Genomic DNA, 20,501 nt, shown 5'->3' with positions numbered 1-20,501 from the left:
GCAAAGGAGACATTCAGCCAGAGCAGCAAAGACCTGGAATTTGACAGGTCATAGAGCTGAAAGATGTAAAGAAGTAGTAGTTTAAATTGGTTTTACCTTTTCAAATGATGTAATTCTTTTTTATGTGTCTTACTGTGCTACAATCCAGTTACGGGCACACAACTTCTAGATGGCACCTAGAAAATTCTTAATAATCATTTCATTTTTAGGCAGGGTAAATAGGGTCCTATAGTTATTTGCTGCTCTGATAAGTAATTAGAATAATGAAATGGTTTCTGTTTACTGAGATTTATAGATAGCAAGACAGAATTGGGCAGAATCATAGTGTGGTAGAAAAAGTATGGGATTAGAGAAGAAAGAAGTGGGATAAATTTTAATTCTGTGACTCATAGGTTTTTGGGAATGTGAAGCACATTTTTGACTATGGAGTATAAAACAGAGCAAAACTAAGATAACGATGACTCTCTCCTGTGGTTGCTATGAGAATGAAATTTCATATAATATCTGAGAGCTCTTTGAAAAATGTACCAGACCCTAGCTAGGAATCTTAAAGACCACAAAGATGAGTATTTGGTGGTTAATGCCCAGAGAGTTTATAGGAGTAAAACAGTAAGTGTGCAAATAATTACATTAAATATGTGATGAGAATTACCCAATCAAATACTATGGAGAGAACAAGGGAAAAAGGAATTACATTTACCAAAAAAAAAAAAAAAAGAGACAAAGAAAATTCCATAGAGAAGTGGAATTTGAGTTTGAGAGTAAGACTTGGAAGGTGGTCGGCTCTGGACAGATAGACATGAAGGTGGAGGACTTTTGAGGTAGAAGCACGTGCACAGGGAGTGATGAAGGCTGGGGAAATGCAGGGCAACTCAGACTGGCTGGAGCATTAGAGAGGGGGCAGAGCATCATGCAATTGGAAAGTCTTGATTGGCCTATAGAATGGAAGACCTTGATTCCAGGAGATTTTTTTAAAGTGAGGAAGTGACATGATCAGAAGTCATGCTTTTAATCTTGTTTGAAAAATTAAAGTACACTTTAATTAATTATAATCAATCCTCATTTGTGGATTCTAAATTTTTCTCCTTGCTGATATTTATTTGTGATTCTCAGATCGATACTTGTGGCACTTTTGTGGTTATTTGTGGAACTGTAGAGTGGTGAAAAATTTGAGTAACCCAACACACAAGGTCCCAGCTGTGGCTGAACAAGAAAACACTGTTTTCTTGTTTCTGCTCTCATACTGTAAACAAGCGTCCTTTTTGTGTTGTATTTAGTGCCATGTTTTCTGCTTTTTGCTGATGATTTCACTGTTTAACATGGCCCAAAAGCATAGTGTTGACGTGCTGTTTAGGATTCCAAAGTGCGGGAAGGCTGTGATGTGCCTTATGGAGAAAATCCGCATGTCAAATAAGCTTCATTCGGGCATGAGTCATGGAGCTGTTGGCCAGAAGTCCAATGTTCATGAATCAACAATACATTAAATAAGGTTTCTTTAAACAGAAACACCCATAAAACAAGGTTATGCACTGAATTGTTGACAAAAAGTTTGTAACCAGAGGCTAGTAGAACTTAACCCTATATTTCCCCTGGGAGCAATGGTTCCATATTTACTCATTCAGAATTTAAAGAGACTTTCTAGAACATAACTGCTATAAATAATGAGAACTAATTGTACTGCAAATATTTATTAAATGGCTACTGAATGCCTAGCATCATGCCAAGAGCTGTGAATGATGAGAGGACTATACAAATTTTTACATAACAAGGAGGCCAAAGCTATAGCATAGACAAGTCTAATTGGAGATAATCAAATAGGAGACTTTAAAAGGATCACATTCTGTGTATTCATGAACTTGGTCCTTGGCTCAGGGACAGCCAAGTAATATATCCATTTAATAATTTGCATATATATATCTGTAAAATCAAAGGATTGGGCTATAGTGCTTGACACATAGTGGACACCCATTTAATGTTCTGTTTTGAAATTCGATGATTTTATAAGGCAGTAAAGATGGTATGCCAACCTGGCCAAATTCCAGCATTTCAGAGAAGAAACTGACATGGCCAGTATGAAGTATTATAATTAGGGAGAGCTGAAACCTTCTAGTCTTAGATCTTGTTTTTTCTAGGCTTGAGTTTCCAAATTATGTATAAAACTTTTTACTGTAATACACTGTAAGTAGTAGATTAGCAAATGATGATGATGGTGCCTTACTAGGCAGGGGCTCAAACTACTAAGTTGGACTTTAATAAACATTATGTTATAATTTAACCTGAGGTCTAAGAAAATCGTCTGTTCTTTCAGTTTGAACAAATATACATCTGATCATAAATTTACCAGCTTTTTCTGAGCAAATATTAATACCATACTTTCACAATGTCAGTCAGAAAAACATGAAAACAACCGGGAAAGAGAACTTTTACAGAAGCTTGTATATTTTACATTTCTGCAAATTTCCTAATTTGCCTACTCATTGCAAATCACTTCAAAAAGATTTCTGTGTGGGAAAAAATTTCCTAATGCTCTGTCACATTCGGAATATTTAGTTAACAGTTTTTTAAAAAATGTAATTTTGCAAGGAAATTCATATGCCATGTACTGTAAGAATAATACTAAACTGAGCTAATGTCTATCAACTCTACTCTTAAACACAGAAATTCAGAAATTATTAAGTACATGTGCAGGGCAGTTATAAGGACAAAATGCTTTATTCCTATGCCAGACTATGTTGCCAAAATGTTAGTGGAAGAACTGTATAATAAACTTTCTATCTTAAATTTTGAAAATATCAGTAATACAGTAGATAAAAATAAAAAAATACCTTTGGAGGAGTCTCAGATCCTGGATACTCTCTCTGATCTAGTTTCTTCCAGCGGTCCATTAGTTTGATTACCATAGGTGTATTAAAATCCACCAACTGGAATCCAGTAACATTGGCTCCACCATGTATAAACCTCTCAAGAGAAATATCCTTGAATCCCTATAAAAATTTATACAAAAGATTGTTCGATTTAGTTTATTATACATGACAGCTCTTCAATAGTAACATAAATTAATAACCTATACAAAATAATAGATTTCTTATAAAGCAATGGCTAAAAACGTAGAAAATAATAATAAAAGATGTGGAAAACCTAATTATGTCTATTTAGCTGTTAAATTCTGTAATTCAAAATCCAGTACATGAGACAAAGATATATTTTTATACCAGTTCGGCTCAAGTATTTCTTGAATGCCACTGATTGCCTTTTATGAAAGATAAAGGGAGATATAGGAGATAAATATGATTGCACCAAAAAGTCTCCCGTTTCTCACTAACTCATTTTATGAAGCTAGCATTACACTGATACCAACATTTGGCAAGGACACAACAGAAACAAAAACTACAAGCCAACGTCCCTGATGAACACAGTTGTAAAAATCCTCAACAAAATATTAGCACATCAAATCCAGTAGCACATCAAAAAGATAACTCACTGTGCTTAGTAGGTTTTATTCCAGGGTTGCAAGGATGGTTGAACATATGCAAAGCAATAAATATGATTCATCAAATAAACAGAATTAAAAGCAAAAACCTTATGACCATCCCAAAAGATACAGAAAAAAGCATTTGATAAAATGCAACACATCTTTATGATAAAAACTCTCAACAATCTAGGCATCAAAAGAACGCATCTCAAAATAATAAAAGCCATCTATGACAAACCCAAGGCAAACATCATACTGACTGGGTAAAAGCCTGAAGCATTATTCCTAACAATTGGAGCAAGACAAGGATGTCCACTTTCGCCACTTGTGTTTAATATAGTACTTCCAATGCTAGCCAGAACAATCAAGCAAGAGGAAAAAAAAAGGCATTCAAATAGGAAAAAGAGGAAGTCAAATGATCTCTGTTTACTAACGACATCATTCCATACCTAGAAAATCCTAAAGATTCCTCCAGAAGACTACTACATCTGATAAACAACTGCAGTAAAGTTTCAAGATACAAAATTGATGTCCCCAAATCAGTTGCATTTCTGTAGCCAACACTGAAGCTGAGAACAAAATGAAATATTCAATCTTATCTAAAGGGCCCCCCCCCACACACAATATCCAGCAATGCATTGAACCAAGAATGTGAGAGACCTCTACAAGGAAAACTGCCAAACACTGATGAAAGAAATCATAGATAACACCTAAAAATGGGAAAACATTCCATACTCATGGATAGGAAGAATAGATGTCATTAAAATGATTACATTGCCTAAAACAATCTACAGATTCAATGCAATTCCTATCAAATTACCAACATAATTTCTTGCAGAATTAGAAAGAAAATTTTACTATTCATATGGAACTAATAAAGACCTCGAATAGCCAAAGCCATCTTCAGCAAAAAGAACAAAGTCAGATGCATCACAATATCTGACTTAAGACGATACTAGAAGGCTATAGTAACCATAACACATGGTATTGGTACAAAAATAGACACATAGATCAATGGAACACAAAAATAAATTCAGAAATAAAATCACACACCTACAACCAGCTGATCTTTGACAATGTCAAGAAAAATAAACAGGGGAAAAGGACACTCGATTTAATAAATAATGTTGGGAAAACTGGCTGGCCCTATGCAGGAAACTAAACTCCTACCTTTCACCATATACAAAAGTTAAGAGAGATTAAAGACTACATAAGATATAAAAATATAAAAATCCTACAGGAAAACCTAGGGAAAACTCATCTGGATATTGAACTAGACAAATAATTTATGACTAGGATTTCAAAAGCAAACGAAACAAAAACAAAAAAAGACAAATGGGATCTAATTAAACTAAAGAGCTTCTGCACAGCAAAATAATCAACAGAGTAAATAGACAACCTACAGAATGAGCGAAAATATTTGCAAATTATGCATCTGACAAAGTAGTACTATCCAGAATCTACAAGGAACTTAAATCAACAAAAAAAACCATGTAACCCCATTAAAAAAGAGTAAAGGACAAGAACAGACACTTCGCAAAAAATGATATACAGACAGCCAGCAAACATATGAAAAAATGCCCAACATCACTAATCATCAGAGAAAAAATTAAAACCACAGTAAGATGCCATCTCATGCCACTCAGAATGGTTATTATGTAAAACTGAAAAAAATAGCAGATGTTGGTAAGGATGTGGAGACAAGAGAACACATAATAATTACAACTGTTGGTGAGAATGTGAATTAGTCTAACCCTATGGAAAACAGTATGGAGACTTCTCATAGAACTACCTTTTGACATAGCAATTCCACCACTGGGTATATACCCAAAGGAAAAGAAATCATTATTTCAAAAAGACACCAGCACTCATATGTTTATTGTGGCACTATTCACAATAGCAAAGTCATGGAATCAGTCTAAGTGTCCTGAGGAATGATAATCCAAGGGAAGAGAGCAAGATAGGCTATTCATGAACTCGTGTGTGGTAGGAAAAAAGATGGTGTGTCCACCAGATGGAGCGAAGAAGCTGGGAGGAAAGGATGCTATCCCTTCTTGCCTAGAGGTAGTTATCAAGGATTCAAAAATTCTGAACAATTGTTTATTCTCTCTCTCTCTCTACATATATACACACACACAAACACACACACACGTACATCTGTCATCTATCATATCTATTATCTACACGTTTTCAATTATTTATCCATCTATGTATGTATGTATCTATATCTGTCCATTATCTATGGTCTATCTATTATCTATCACCTCTTTACCAATTATCTGTCATTTCTCTGTCTTCCATCTATATATCTATCCATTTATCATCTTTGTTTTATACATGGCTCCCTTTTATTGCCACTGTTTAAGGTGCCTTAAAAAGCCACACTTAATACAAAGTATAAAACAGACCAGGAGGACTCAAGATGGCGCTGTGAGAACAACCCAGGATTGGAGCTCTCGTTGAATCCGCAAAGAGGTGACTCAGAGCTGCATTTCCAGACTGATCTTTGTTGCCCACAGAACGGGGAAACTCCCAAGTATAAAAAAGACACGGGACGCCAGGCAGTAGGTCTGCCGGGCAAAGCCGGCAGCTGAGGCGGCGGCGGCCGGCCCTACCCAGCAATCCCCACAGGGCGCGCTTGTCCGGGTGCCCTCTTGAACTGGAAACCTGAGACTTGAGAGGGCTGGACATGAGACTGAACGAGACTTGGACAGTAGGACAGCCCAGGGGATTGCAGGAACAGAGCGTTTGGGGTACCCAGTGGGACGAACAAAACCGTGATTTCAAACTATCCCGAGCAGACGGTCCGAGATACTCTGTGGGGGAGGGGCGTCCACCACTACCGAGGCAACCCGCCCCAACTGAGATACACGCCCACTGCTGACGCAGCCAGCCTTTGCCGAGGCAACCCGTCCCTACTGAGATACACGCCCACTGCTGACGCAGCCTGCTGTTGCCGAGGCAACATGCTACAACGAAGAGACTCCGCCGCAGGGCATGGTGGAGACCACAGCAGAGCCTGCAGGAACAGGGCGAATCACACAACAGCAGGGCGGAGACTCGGCAGGCAAACAGTGGCTAGTCTGCCTTCTAGCTGGGCAGGACACCTCATCAGACATCGAAAAATAAAGCCCGAACCCCCCAACACAGAGCATTTGAGAAAAAAAGGGTTTTTTTAATGAGCTCTGTTGCAGCAGAATCAAACATAGCAGCCTAACAGCCCTGAATGAACAACAGAGCTCACAGCTCAGCAATTGAGCTCCTAAAAAGTACAGACTGTCTCCTCAAGCAGCTCCCTGACCCCTCTATATCCATAAGACTGACATTTGGCAGACATCATTCTGGGACAAAGAGAGCAGAAAAAGAAACTGGTAGCATCCCTCGCTGTGCCACAGCTGCTAGAGGTGCACCCCAGACAAGCAGGGCCTGGAGTGGACCTCAGCAGTCGTAGAGCGAAGGCGCTAGACCGGTAGAAGGAAAACCAAGTAACAGAAATACTTCATCATCAACAATCTGGGTGTCCACTCAGAGACCCAATCGAAAAGTCAGCAACTATGCAGATGACAAGTGGAGAAATCCACAAAGATAGGAAGAAACCAGTGCAAAAAGGAGGAAAACGCCCGAAACCAGAACACCTTGCCTCCTAGAAAGGACCAAAACTCCTCACCAGCAAGGGAACAAAGCTGGACGGAGAATGACTGTGATGAAATGACGGAATTAGACTTCAGAAGGTGGATAATGAGAAACTTTTGTGAGCTAAAAGAACATGTATTAAATCAATGCAAAGAAACTAAGAACCTTGAAAAAAGATATGAAAAAAGATTTGAGGAAATGATAACAAGAATGGATAACTTAGAGAGGAATATGAATGAATTAAAGGAGCTGAAAAACACAATACGAGAACTTCATGAAACATGCACAAGTTTCAATAGCCGAATTGACCAAGCAGAAGAAAGAATATCTGAAGTCGAAGATCAACTCAATGAAATAAAATGAGAAACCAAGATCAGAGAAAAAAGCACAAAAAGAAATAAACAAAGGCTCCAAGAAATGTGGGACTATGTGAAAAGACCTAACCTACGTTTGATAGGTGTACCAGAAGGGGATGAAGAGAATGAATCCAAGCTGGAAAATACTCTTCAGCACATCATCCAGGATAATTTCCCTAACCTAGCAAGGCAGGCCAACACTCAAATACAGGAAATACAGAGAACACCACAAAGATATTCGCAAGGCACATAATCGTCAGATTCAACAAGGTTGAAATGAAGGAGAAAATACTAAGGGCAGCCAGAGAGAAAGGTTGGGTCACCCACAAAGGGAAGCCCATCAGACTCACAGCAGATCTCTTGGCAGAAACACCACAAGCCAGAAGAGAGTGGGGGCCAATATTCAACATCCTTAAAGAAAAGAACTTTCAACCCAGAATTTCATATCCAGCCAAACTGAGCTTCAGAAGTGAAGGAAAAATAAAATCTTTTGCGAACAAGCAAGTACTCAGAGATTTTGTCACCACTAGGCCTGCTTTACAAGAGCTCCTAAAAGAGGCACTACACATAGAAAGGAAAAACCAGTACCAGCCAATCCAAAATCACACTAAATGCTAAAGAGCATCAACATAATGAAGAATCTACAACAACTAACGGGCAAAACAACCAGCTAACATCAAAATGGCAGTATCAAATTCACACATAACAATATTAACCCTAAATGTAAATGGACTAAATGCACCAATCAAAAGACACAGACTGGAAAATTGGATAAAAATCCAAAACCCATCAGTGTGCTGTATCCAGGAAACCCATCTCACATGCAAGGATACACAAAGGCTCAAAATAAAGGGATGGAGGAAGATTTACCAAGCAAATGGAGAGCAAAAAAAAGCTGGAGTTGCAATTCTCATCTCTGATAAAATAGACTTTAAAGCAACAAAGATCAAAAGAGACAAAGAAGGCCATTACATAATGGTAAAAGGATCGATACAACAAGAAGAGCTAACGATCCTAAACATATATGGACCCAATGCAGGAGCACCCAGATACATAAGGCAAGTTCTCAATGACCTACAAAGAGACTTAGACTCCCACACAATAATAGTGGGAGACTTTAACACTCCACTGCCAATATTAGACAGATCAACCAGACAGAAAATCAACAAGGATATCCAGGGCTTGAACTCAGACCTGGAGCAAGCAAACCTGATAGACATTTACAGAACTCTCCACCCCAAATCCACAGAATACACATTCTTCTCAGCACCACATCACACCTACTCTAAAATTGACCACATAATTGGAAGTAAAGCACTGCTCAACAAATACAAAACAACTGAAATCATAACAAACAGCCTCTCAGATCATAGTGCAATCAAGTTAGAACTCAGAATTCAGAAACTAACCCAGAACCACACAGCTTCATGGAAACTGAACAACTGGCTCTTGAATGTTGACTGGGTAAACAATGAAATGAAGGCAGAAATAAAGAAGTTCTTCAAAACCAATGAGAACGAAGACACAACATGCCAGAATCTCTAGGACACATTTAAAGCAGTCTCTAGAGGAAAGTATATAGCAATAAGTGCCCATATGAGGAGAATGGAGAGATCCAAAATTGACACCCTATCGTCAAAATTGAAAGAGCTAGAGGAGCAAGATCAAAAAAACTCAAAACCTAGCAGAAGACAAGAAATAACTAAGATCAGAGCTGAACTGAAGGAGATTGAAACACGAAAAACCCTTCAAAAAAGCAATAAATCCAAGAGCTGGTTTTTTGAAAAGATCAGCAAAATAGACAGACCACTAGCCAGATTGATTAAAAATAAAAGAGAGAACAACCAAATAGATGCAATAAAAAATGATAAAGGGGAAATCACCACAGATTCCACAGAAATTCAAACCATCATCAGAGAATATTACAAACAACTCTATGCACATAAACTAGTAAACCTGGAAGAAATGGATAAATTCCTGGACTCCTGTGTCCTCCCAAGCCTAAACCAGGAGGAAGCTGAAACTATGAATAGACCAATAACAAGGTAGCAATTAAGAGCCTACCACACAAAAAAAGCCCAGGTCCAGACACACAAAGAGGAGCTGGTACCATTCATTCTAAAACGATTTCAAACAATCCAAAAAGAGGGAATACTTCCCAAATCATTTTACGAGACCAACATCATTCTGATACCAAAACCCGGCAGAGACCCAACAAGAAAAGAAAACTTCAGGCCAATATCCATGATGAACATAGATGCAAAAATCTTCAATAAAATATTGGCAAGCTGAATGCAACAGCAAATCAAAAAACTTATTCACCATGATCAAGTAGGATTCATCCCGGGGATGCAAGGCTGGTTCAACATACGCAAGTCTTTAAACGTAATTCACCACATAAACAGAACGAAAAACAAAAACCACATGATTATCTCAATTGACACAGAGAAGGCATTTGACAAAATTCAAAAGCCCTTTATGCTAAAAACGCTCAATAAACTCGGTATCGATGGAACATATCTCAAAGTAATAAAAGCTATTTATGACAAACCAATAGCCAATATCATACTGAATGGGCAAAAACTGGAAGCATTCCCTTTGAAATCCGGCACTAGACAAGGATGCCCTCTTTCACCACTCGTATTCAATATAGTTCTGGAAGTTCTAGCCAGAGCAATCAGGCAAGAAAAAGAAATAAAGGGTATTCAAATAGGAAAGGTGGAAGCCAAATTGTCTCTATTTGCAGACGACATGATAGCATACCTAGAAGACCCCATCACCTCAGCCAAAAAACTACTGAAACTGATAAGCAACTTCAGCAAAGTCTCAGGATATAAAATCAATGTGCAAAAATCACAAGCATTCTTCTACACCAATAACAGACTTAAAGAAAGCCAAATCAAGAGCGAACGGTCATTCGCCATTGCTACAAATAGAATAAAATACCTTGGAATACAACTCACAAGGAACGTAAGGGACCTCTTCAAGGAGAACTACAAACCACTGCTCAACGAAATCAGAGAGGACACAAACAGATGGAGAAACATTCCATGTTCATGGTTAGGAAGAATTAATATTGTGAAAATGGCTATACTGCCCAAAGTAATTTACAGAATCAACGCTATCCCCATCAAGCTACCATTGACTTTCTTCACAGAACTGGAAAAAACCACCATGAACTTCATAAGGAACCAAAAGAGAGCCTGCATAGCCAAGTCAATTCTAAGCAAAAAGAACACAGCGGGGGGCATCACACTACCGGATTTCAAACTATACTACAAGGCTACAGTAATCAAAACAGCATGGTACTGGTACCAAAACAGAGATATAGACCAATGGAACAAAACAGAGGCACCAGAGGCAACACAACATATATACAACTATACAATCTTTGATAAACCTGACAAAAAAAACAAGGGGGAAAGGATTCCCTGTTCAACAAATGGTGTTGGGAAAACTGGCTAGCCATGTGCAGAAAGCAGAAACTGGACCCCTTCCTGACACCTTACACTAAAATTAACTCCAGATGGATTAAAGACTCAAACATAAAACCTGGCACCATAAAAACCACAGAAAGGGGAGTACTAAACACTGGGGTCTATTGGGGGGAAAAGGGGAGGGCCAGTGGGAGGGGGAGGTGGGGAGGGATAGCCTGGGGAGAAATGCCAAATATGGGTGAAGGGGAGAAGGAAAGAAAAGCACACTGCCATGTGTGTTCCTACGCAACTGTCTTGCATGCTCTGCTCATGTACCCCAAAACCTAAAATCCAATAAAAAATTAAAAAAAAAAAAACAGACCATAGCAAGAAGAGAGCAAAAAGCATACTAAGTAAGTGAATTAATAAAGCCAAAGGTATTAGCCAAAAAAATAGCAAATCACACACACACACACACACACACACACACACACACACACACACAGGTTTGTAGCCTTCATCATTTTTTTTTTTTCTGTTTTCTCTTAGTATTTAGTAAAGTTTCTTTTGAAATGTGAATATGCTTCAGTTTGCTGAGGGAATGAAGGGAGAGTGTTTTGTCTGTTTTTTAGTGGAAATAAAATGTGTAGCAATAACCCTGCAGTTATAGTAGGAAGTAATGAGGACTTGGAGTTGCTTGGCCTTCTGAATGCATCTTGGCCATGGTTTTGGGATCTTCAGATTATTTGTTTATTTCCTCTCTCCCTCCCTCCCTTCCTCCTTCCCTCCCTCCATTCCTTCCTCTTTCTCCTCCTCTTTTTTCTTTTATAAGAAGTAGATTGCCTTCTCAGCCAATATATGTGTATTGCTGTTTGGCTATCCAAGAAAAAATACATCAGTCTACTGGCAACTGAGCAAAATTGCTGTCAAGAGGCCCTGGTATATGAGCTAACAGCTATTATATGATGAGCTTATTATAGGCCAGGTACTGTGCTAAGCACATTATACAGATATTGATCTAGTTTAGCTTCATAACAAGGTTATGAGATAGATCCTATTATTAGCCTTCTCCTACAGATATGAAAACAGGTTCAGGAGACTGACAAAAACCATTCCAGGCCATCCAGCAAATGTATGGGGGAGGTAAGATTCCAGCCATTCAAACCACCTCTTGAGTTTGCCCTTTTCACCGTATACTCCTGCATATTGTTACATAGAGGTGTGTTTTAAATTTTTATTAATTATCATAGTATCTATAGGAAAGGCAAGGCAATATTGTACCCACACTGCCACCAAAAAAAAAAAAAAAAAAAAAAAAAAAAGCTCAGGCTTTGGATTCTGCCTCTGTTTCTTTCTAACCTTATATCTTCCACATTCAAAATGAGAATGAGAATGCTATGGTATCCAGCACACCTGCTTTGAATTCAGCAAATGATCACTATTATCAATTAATTCACTCAACAAATATTTATTTCATGCCTCTAATATGTCAGCTAATTTGACAGCTCCTCAGTAACATTCTCATTTTGTCGATAAAGAAACTAGACACCAGAAAGTAAGCCTATGTTTCTGAAACGGGAAAAAAACACTGTCCATCAATCTCCAGCTAGAAAAATGTCAGTTGAACATTTGTTTGCTTCTATCAGAGCATAGGGCAGACCCACAGGCAGGCAAATAATTCCAATGTTTTCTAAAAGCCACAGTAATTCAACTATTGCATTAGTTGCTAATTGATGACATTATTATTTTCTTTCAGCCATGGCTGAAATAGTAGGTCTGCCAAACCTTTCAGAACGTTATCCACAGCTGCAGGATAAAGAGGCAAAGCTGCAGCCTTCAGAAAAATCATCTGATGTACGGTCTAGCTGATAAGTAATAGTTCACAGTTCTCAGAGTCCATCCTATTCTTATGCTGCAGGTAAACGGAAAAATTGCCATGTATGATTATAAACCCCTTTCAGTTATGATTTGAATGAATGGTGGGTGGCTCGGTTAATTTCAGCTATGTCTGTTTTGAGTACAGGCAGTATTTTTCTTTTCATATATTTTCTTAGGATTTTATATAGAAAATTGATAGTACGGAGACTGTGAGGCAGTTTTCTTGGAAACATTTATTTTGGTGGCCATTTTGATTTCCTTTTTTATCCAAAGAGTATTGTGGAACCGAGAGTTCCTGGGCAACATCATAAAAAATTATTCACTACACAGTCGGGGGAATCAGTGATTAAGTGACTACATAAATAATGTTCCCGAGGGCGGGGGACATCAAGGGAAAGGCTTTCTAGTTGTTAAAATGGGCTACTGCTTTGCTTGGATTTCACAAGCAAATTCACAATGGTTAATTACCCCTCTCTAGATTAAGTCTGACTTGTTTTTTCTTTTATTTCTATTTGTAGTTCATACGCCCTTTGGTAGAAAATACAATGTTTAGAATTATAGGTATCAGGTATCCTGATGACTATTTATGTAAATCTATAGGTCTGTCATCTTAACGCTGTTTAATAAGTGCTCATTCTTCAAGTTTGACTTAATTCAGGTAACATTTCTGGTGTATTTGGTATTTCAGTTTCATAGGTTGACTAAATCATATTGAGATAGCTCTGGTGCAATTAATGGAAGGAACATCAAATAGAATGGGGGAAGTTGCTCCCTTACTATGTTGTAAAAATTAGTTAAGAAATTAACTTGAAGTATGTACTTTTCATGTGCATGTAGATAGATGGTAAGTCAGATATGCTCAATGCAGAAAAGTTAAAAAAGAAGCACAAAGGTAATCGCCAAGTTGGTGGAATCTTAACTGGGGTCACTGCATTCCAATAAAAACGTGCTAACTGCAGATTTTGGGAAGCATGTCTACTCTCCATTCTGAAACTAACCAAATACCTAAATGTAGACAAGTAACTTTGCTCTCTGTATCCTAATGTCCTATTTCCTTTACATTCTGAATGTGGCGTGAATGGTGTGAGATGGTGGAGGATAGATAATAAATAGATTCAGTTCATCTTTATGCATTCAGAACATTTTATAATTTTATACCTTTTTAGTGATTGAGCCAGGTGTTCTCCTAGATGTAAATTAAATAATACCTTTTAAAGTAAAAAATCTAAATGAGAAAGAGCCTAAAAATTTGTCTTGCAAATGGGAGAAACAACAACTGTTTCTTGTTGCTATTGGTGTCTATATTTAAATTATTTGTCTGCTAGAGGAGTGAATAACAATACAGAGCTATGTGTTTCATGCTAGGTCCCCCTTACGGGTGCTGTGGGAGATGCTTAAATAAATGGTCACTTGGTGGCATTATTCCCTAAGTGATTTATTTATTTGAGTTTATTGATTCTTTGCACAGCCCAGAGCTTCAAACTTATGTTTGATAATTCGGATCCATGAGATCTTGTCATTTTCCTATCTATTAAAAATCTTTTTGAGGCCAAATTAAAGCAATTATATTAACAAAAACAATTGCAATAACATAAGCTGGGTGCTAGAGGATAAGCAGGAGTTCCACAGATAAGGACTAGGCATAAGGACCCTTTTCCCAGGTGAGAAACGAGACACTGTTCCTGCCTTCAGTGACTTGCGGTAACATAAGCTGGGTGCTAGAGGATAAGCAGGAGTTCCACAGATAAGGACTAGGCATAAGGACCCTTTTCCCAGGTGAGAAACGAGACACTGCTCCTGCCTTCAGTGACTTGCGGTAACATAAGCTGGGTGCTAGAGGATAAGCAGGAGTTCCACAGATAAGGACTAGGCATAAGGACCCTTTTCCCAGGTGAGAAACGAGACACTGCTCCTGCCTTCAGTGACTTGCGGTAACATAAGCTGGGTGCTAGAGGATAAGCAGGAGTTCCACAGATAAGGACTAGGCATAAGGACCCTTTTCCCAGGTGAGAAACGAGACACTGCTCCTGCCTTCAGTGACTTGCGGTAACATAAGCTGGGTGCTAGAGGATAAGCAGGAGTTCCACAGATAAGGACTAGGCATAAGGACCCTTTTCCCAGGTGAGAAACGAGACACTGCTCCTGCCTTCAGTGACTTGCGGTAACATAAGCTGGTTGCTAGAGGATAAGCAGGAGTTCCACAGATAAGGACTAGGCATAAGGACCCTTTTCCCAGGTGAGAAACGAGACACTGTTCCTGCCTTCAGTGACTTGCGGTAACATAAGCTGGGTGCTAGAGGATAAGCAGGAGTTCCACAGATAAGGACTAGGCATAAGGACCCTTTTCCCAGGTGAGAAACGAGACACTGCTCCTGCCTTCAGTGACTTGCGGTAACATAAGCTGGTTGCTAGAGGATAAGCAGGAGTTCCACAGATAAGGACTAGGCATAAGGACCCTTTTCCCAGGTGAGAAACGAGACACTGCTCCTGCCTTCAGTGACTTGCGGTAACATAAGCTGGTTGCTAGAGGATAAGCAGGAGTTCCACAGATAAGGACTAGGCATAAGGACCCTTTTCCCAGGTGAGAAACAAGACACTGCTCCTGCCTTCAGTGACTTGCAGTAACATAAGCTGGGTGCTAGAGGATAAGCAGGAGTTCCACAGATAAGGACTAGGCATAAGGACCCTTTTCCCAGGTGAGAAACGAGACACTGCTCCTGCCTTCAGTGACTTGCAGTAACATAAGCTGGGTGCTAGAGGATAAGCAGGAGTTCCACAGATAAGGACTAGGCATAAGGACCCTTTTCCCAGGTGAGAAACGAGACACTGCTCCTGCCTTCAGTGACTTGCGGTAACATAAGCTGGGTGCTAGAGGATAAGCAGGAGTTCCACAGATAAGGACTAGGCATAAGGACCCTTTTCCCAGGTGAGAAACAAGACACTGCTCCTGCCTTCAGTGACTTGCGGTAACATAAGCTGGGTGCTAGAGGATAAGCAGGAGTTCCACAGATAAGGACTAGGCATAAGGACCCTTTTCCCAGGTGAGAAACGAGACACTGCTCCTGCCTTCAGTGACTTGCGGTAACATAAGCTGGGTGCTAGAGGATAAGCAGGAGTTCCACAGATAAGGACTAGGCATAAGGACCCTTTTCCCAGGTGAGAAACGAGACACTGCTCCTGCCTTCAGTGACTTGCGGTAACATAAGCTGGGTGCTAGAGGATAAGCAGGAGTTCCACAGATAAGGACTAGGCATAAGGACCCTTTTCCCAGGTGAGAAACGAGACACTGCTCCTGCCTTCAGTGACTTGCGGTAACATAAGCTGGGTGCTAGAGGATAAGCAGGAGTTCCACAGATAAGGACTAGGCATAAGGACCCTTTTCCCAGGTGAGAAACGAGACACTGCTCCTGCCTTCAGTGACTTGCGGTAACATAAGCTGGGTGCTAGAGGATAAGCAGGAGTTCCACAGATAAGGACTAGGCATAAGGACCCTTTTCCCAGGTGAGAAACAAGACACTGCTCCTGCCTTCAGTGACTTGCAGTAACATAAGCTGGGTGCTAGAGGATAAGCAGGAGTTCCACAGATAAGGACTAGGCATAAGGACCCTTTTCCCAGGTGAGAAACGAGACACTGCTCCTGCCTTCAGTGACTTGCGGTGTGCTAATGTCTTATTTGCAGTTGTGCCACAGGATGTTGGACAGGACCTGGCAGAGGGCGTGTAAAATAATAATTTGATAAATGAAAAAGCAAGAATAAGTTCTATACTATGAGTACACAGGGTAGTTTGAGAACCCAGAGGAGGGACTATCAAACTGGATATTTATGGATATCTTCCTAGAAGTGACTGTAACTAACCACTGACTCGGGTTGGGTGGGGTAAACACCTCCTGATTGAGATAACAGTCTAAAAAAAGCTGGGAAGAGGAAAGCAGCTTTAGGTGTCTGGGAATTAGTTTGGTCTGAAGAAGGGATGCTTGTGGGGTGGAGTGGGAAAGACTGTGGGGTCAAGTAGGGATACAATCTTAAAAGGCTTTGTGCATTAAGTTCAAGAGTGCAAATCCTTTTTCCTAAAATATTTAAGTAGAGCAGTGCTTAGGTTTTGAATGCTTACACTGGAAGACGGTGGTAAAAACTGGGGCAATGACTCAGAGTTGGGATATGTCATTTGCAGAGACATTCAAGCTCTGTGGATAAGGGAGACACATATAAGCAAGTAGGTTTGGAAAAATCCATGGGAATCAGATCATGAAGAATCTGATGTCTTCTACTGTATTTGCAGCCCTGGGCAAATAAAAAATTTAAGCAAATGATATCATACTTGTCTTTAAAAAATAACTGGCAGCTAAATGAAAGAAAAGCTAGGAAAGATAAAGTCTAGGGCTAAGTAGGAAGCAATTTTCTTACTCGAATCTCTAAGAAACAGACTAGCATGAAACAAGACAGATAAGGTTTTCTTGCCTCTAGTTTCTGGGAAATTTTTGGAACAGAGCTTAATCTATTGCGATATCATGTGCTTTCACCAGTACCTCTCGATGATGGGCTTGTTTTAATAAAAATGCATGTTTGTAAATTCACGACCCAGTTTCATGCATCACATGTTGATGTCTGCTAAATTTCATTCTTTTCTTTTTCGTAAAGATGGGCTGGACGTCATACCTTCTGCTTTTATATTCTACATTGTGACTACAGAATATTTTAAGTATTCTGGAATATTTGCAACCACCCAATCACAAGTAAGAATTGTTATTGTAGACATCAGTTTTTACTAATACTGTTAAATTACCCTTGATGAGTTGGTTTAGGTATAGCAGTTCCCTATTAGTTATAAATTATCAATGAAATATTTTCATAGTTTAATTTTCTAGAATATTTATTGCTCATATATAGACATACAATAGTCTGTTGTATGTTCACCTTGCATTCTGCAACCCTGCATAACTTGCTAGTTCTACAAATATTTTTCAATTTCTTAGTTTTTTTTTATATACAATCATCTTCCTTTTCAATCCAGTCGCCTTTTATTTATTTGTTTTAAATATCAGTAATAGAATTTAAAATATCAGTAATAGAATTTAAAATAGATATTTATTTTAAATATCAGTAATAGAATCTTCAGTACAATGTTCAATAGAAGTGGTGAGAAGGGACACTCTTACTTTTGCTACTGATTTTAGGGGAAAATCATTTAGTCTTTTGACCTTAAGTATAATGTTGATGTAAGTTTTCATTTTGATGCTGAATTGACTTCACATTTGAGAATCTTATGTACGCAGCTCTCAAAAATAGTTGTTGATTGGCTCAATAAAGTAAAAACTACTCTAGTGTTATAAGTAATAGTCCTTTAGGGATAAACGAATAAGTCAATAGAATCCATATTAATACACTATATTATAATGTATGTAAATGTCCATCACTGATCTAATGATGTGTTACAAACATATCAACAACATATGATAAAATTTGCTTATTTTTAGTGAGAGTGATGGTTTTAGTCCCTATTGCAAACAAAAATGTTTTCCTACTTCATATACTGGAATGCCAGATAACTTAAATATACCACCACCTCCTAGGGCTGTTTGTAATATCCTTTGGAGTGCTATAAATGTTAATTCATTCCATCTTATATTGATTGATTTATTTTAATTGCCAACATAAGCAACTCATTTCTGGGATGACAGTCTATGTATAACACATTAATTTTTTTCCCTGTCAATTCTATTGTTTGTTAGAATAGTTGACAAAACTTCCTATTTTCTATAAAAGTCATTACTTAGAATCTCATTGTATGATTTCACTGTGCTTACAGATATCCCATAATCCAGTCTTTTCTTTTATAGTAATTAATGCCAGAATATATTTGTCTTAAAATTTATATTTTTATAAAAAGTAGTAAAACACTCAAAACAGCCTACTAAAGGCAATGGAAAAGACAAGTCAAAATGGCTCAGTATTTTCATGATAATCCACTAAGTTGCAAGATTATACTTTAAGAAACACAATATAATAATGGTTCACAGTATATTCCTTTATTTTAATATTTCAGATCCACAATGAAACCCAGTTCATGAAAGACCAAAAATTCCTGTCTCAAAGTGTGAAAGTCCATTTGCCATACAGAAAGAATGGATAGCTGTGACTCTCTTTTGAATCATTTAGCTCCTTTCCTGTTTCAAGCACAAGATAGTCATCAAAAAAATGTGTGGTAAAAATAGGAAAAGGAGATAACATCCTTAACTTCTCCAGTATAAACCACTTTGAGGGTCAAGCCCCAAGGGCAAATGGTACTCTATGATAAAGCAAGAGTGGAGAGGCCACTCCACACAAAATCTACCCCCTACACTGCATGGTTAGCAAGACATATTCAATGAGCCTTGCAGAGATATCTAAAAGGATTTCTCTCAGGCCTTTAAGAATTTCTTAAAAATGTGTGTGTCTTATTCATAACCCATTTGTATATGATATGAAAAAAGCGGACATAATTTTTTAAAATTTGGATTACTCTCATTTAAAAGATTTGCTTATATAGCCATTACATGCAGTTATTCTTAAAATTAGAGAACACAAGCTATTGGTTTAGATCATTTTTGTAATTTCCAAATATTGGCTATCTTATCCATAAAGTAGCATTTATCATTTAGACAGAGAAAATTATTTAATTTGACACTTGGTATCATAGCAAAGCAACCATTATGATTTCCTTTAAAGGTCTCTTTGGCAGACACCAAGCTAATCTGCATAAAAATATATTGAATTCTACTTATGAAATTTAATGATCACTGTAATAAAATATACGTGTTATTAAAAGCTTAGTAGGTAATGTAATCTATTTATTGAAACATTAAGGTACAGTTAAAATAGTGTTGTGTGCTTGAGCAACACTTATGAAAAGTAGAGAATAAGTTCTTACCAAGTTTGCAATGATATAATGGTAGCCTTTAACATGCTTTCCAACACTTACAATCTGTGGAGATATAAACAAATAAGAGAAAATCAATTTTAATTCACTGAAATAATTTTTAAAAAATATTAACTATTTTAGCATAATTCCATGTGGCATCATGATGGGAAAATCATAGTTGAAAAAATGAAAGTCATGTATTCTAGTTAGAAGAACTGATAAGCCATATTCAAAATAAGTGGTAAAAAGTACCACTTTTACTTAAATCACATTCTATCAACCTTGTTCAGAACATTGTTATGATCTCCTTAAAAAGAATGACAAAGCTATAAGCCAACATTTACATATATTTCTCAACAGAATACATCAACATAGAAACTTAAAATGATTTTCATCCCAAGAATTTAGATGTACTTTACTTATTGATAATTTATAGAAATGGAAGATAGGCTGCTCAGTGTCTTCATCATAGGATAAGTATGATCACCTAAGAGGAGATTGAGCAGCAAGCAAGGTTTTTCTAAGGCACAATCTCTGTTTAGACATCTCTGATATCAGAAAATACTCAGTGAATTCTCACCTGCATTTGAAAGCAGTGATGTCTTCTTGTAATTACAAAAAAGAAAAAGAAATCAAAAAGCTTTTCTCTCTGTTTGATTCTCTTTTTTTTTTTTGAGAATGATTTCAGGAATGTTTAGGAAATTAGAAACTCAAACATCTTTTTTTTAAAAAAACACTAGAGATCCTTTAAAAGTTCAGCTTTATTTTTGCATTAGAGATTACAATTCTCATTCTGTGAAAAACTGAAAGTTCCTTCAATATGAAAATCGAACTTCAGTTACTGATT

At 37.9% G+C, this 20,501-nt stretch overlaps 1 protein-coding gene across 16 annotated transcripts in view; it reads right to left on the bottom strand.

Moving 5' to 3' along the window:
* GRIA4 (glutamate ionotropic receptor AMPA type subunit 4) overlaps positions 1-20,501 on the bottom strand; it is a 395,452-nt gene that overhangs the window by 82,201 nt on the left and 292,750 nt on the right. For all 16 annotated transcript variants that reach the window (XR_013522976.1, XR_013522974.1, XR_013522977.1 and 13 more), the window contains exons 5-6: positions 19,664-19,717; positions 2,826-2,984 (exon numbers count right to left, since the gene is read on the bottom strand). Coding sequence is in view for 6 of the 16 variants with exons in the window: in XM_009006706.6 (XP_009004954.1) it covers positions 2,826-2,984; positions 19,664-19,717 (213 nt within the window). In the remaining 10 variants the exon portion in view is untranslated. The remainder of the gene's footprint in view (positions 1-2,825; positions 2,985-19,663; positions 19,718-20,501) is intronic.

This window comes from Callithrix jacchus, chromosome 10 (assembly GCF_049354715.1).
Source record: "Callithrix jacchus isolate 240 chromosome 10, calJac240_pri, whole genome shotgun sequence".
Classification (NCBI taxonomy): domain Eukaryota; kingdom Metazoa; phylum Chordata; class Mammalia; order Primates; family Cebidae; genus Callithrix; species Callithrix jacchus.
This window is presented reverse-complemented; position numbering and strand designations above follow the sequence as displayed.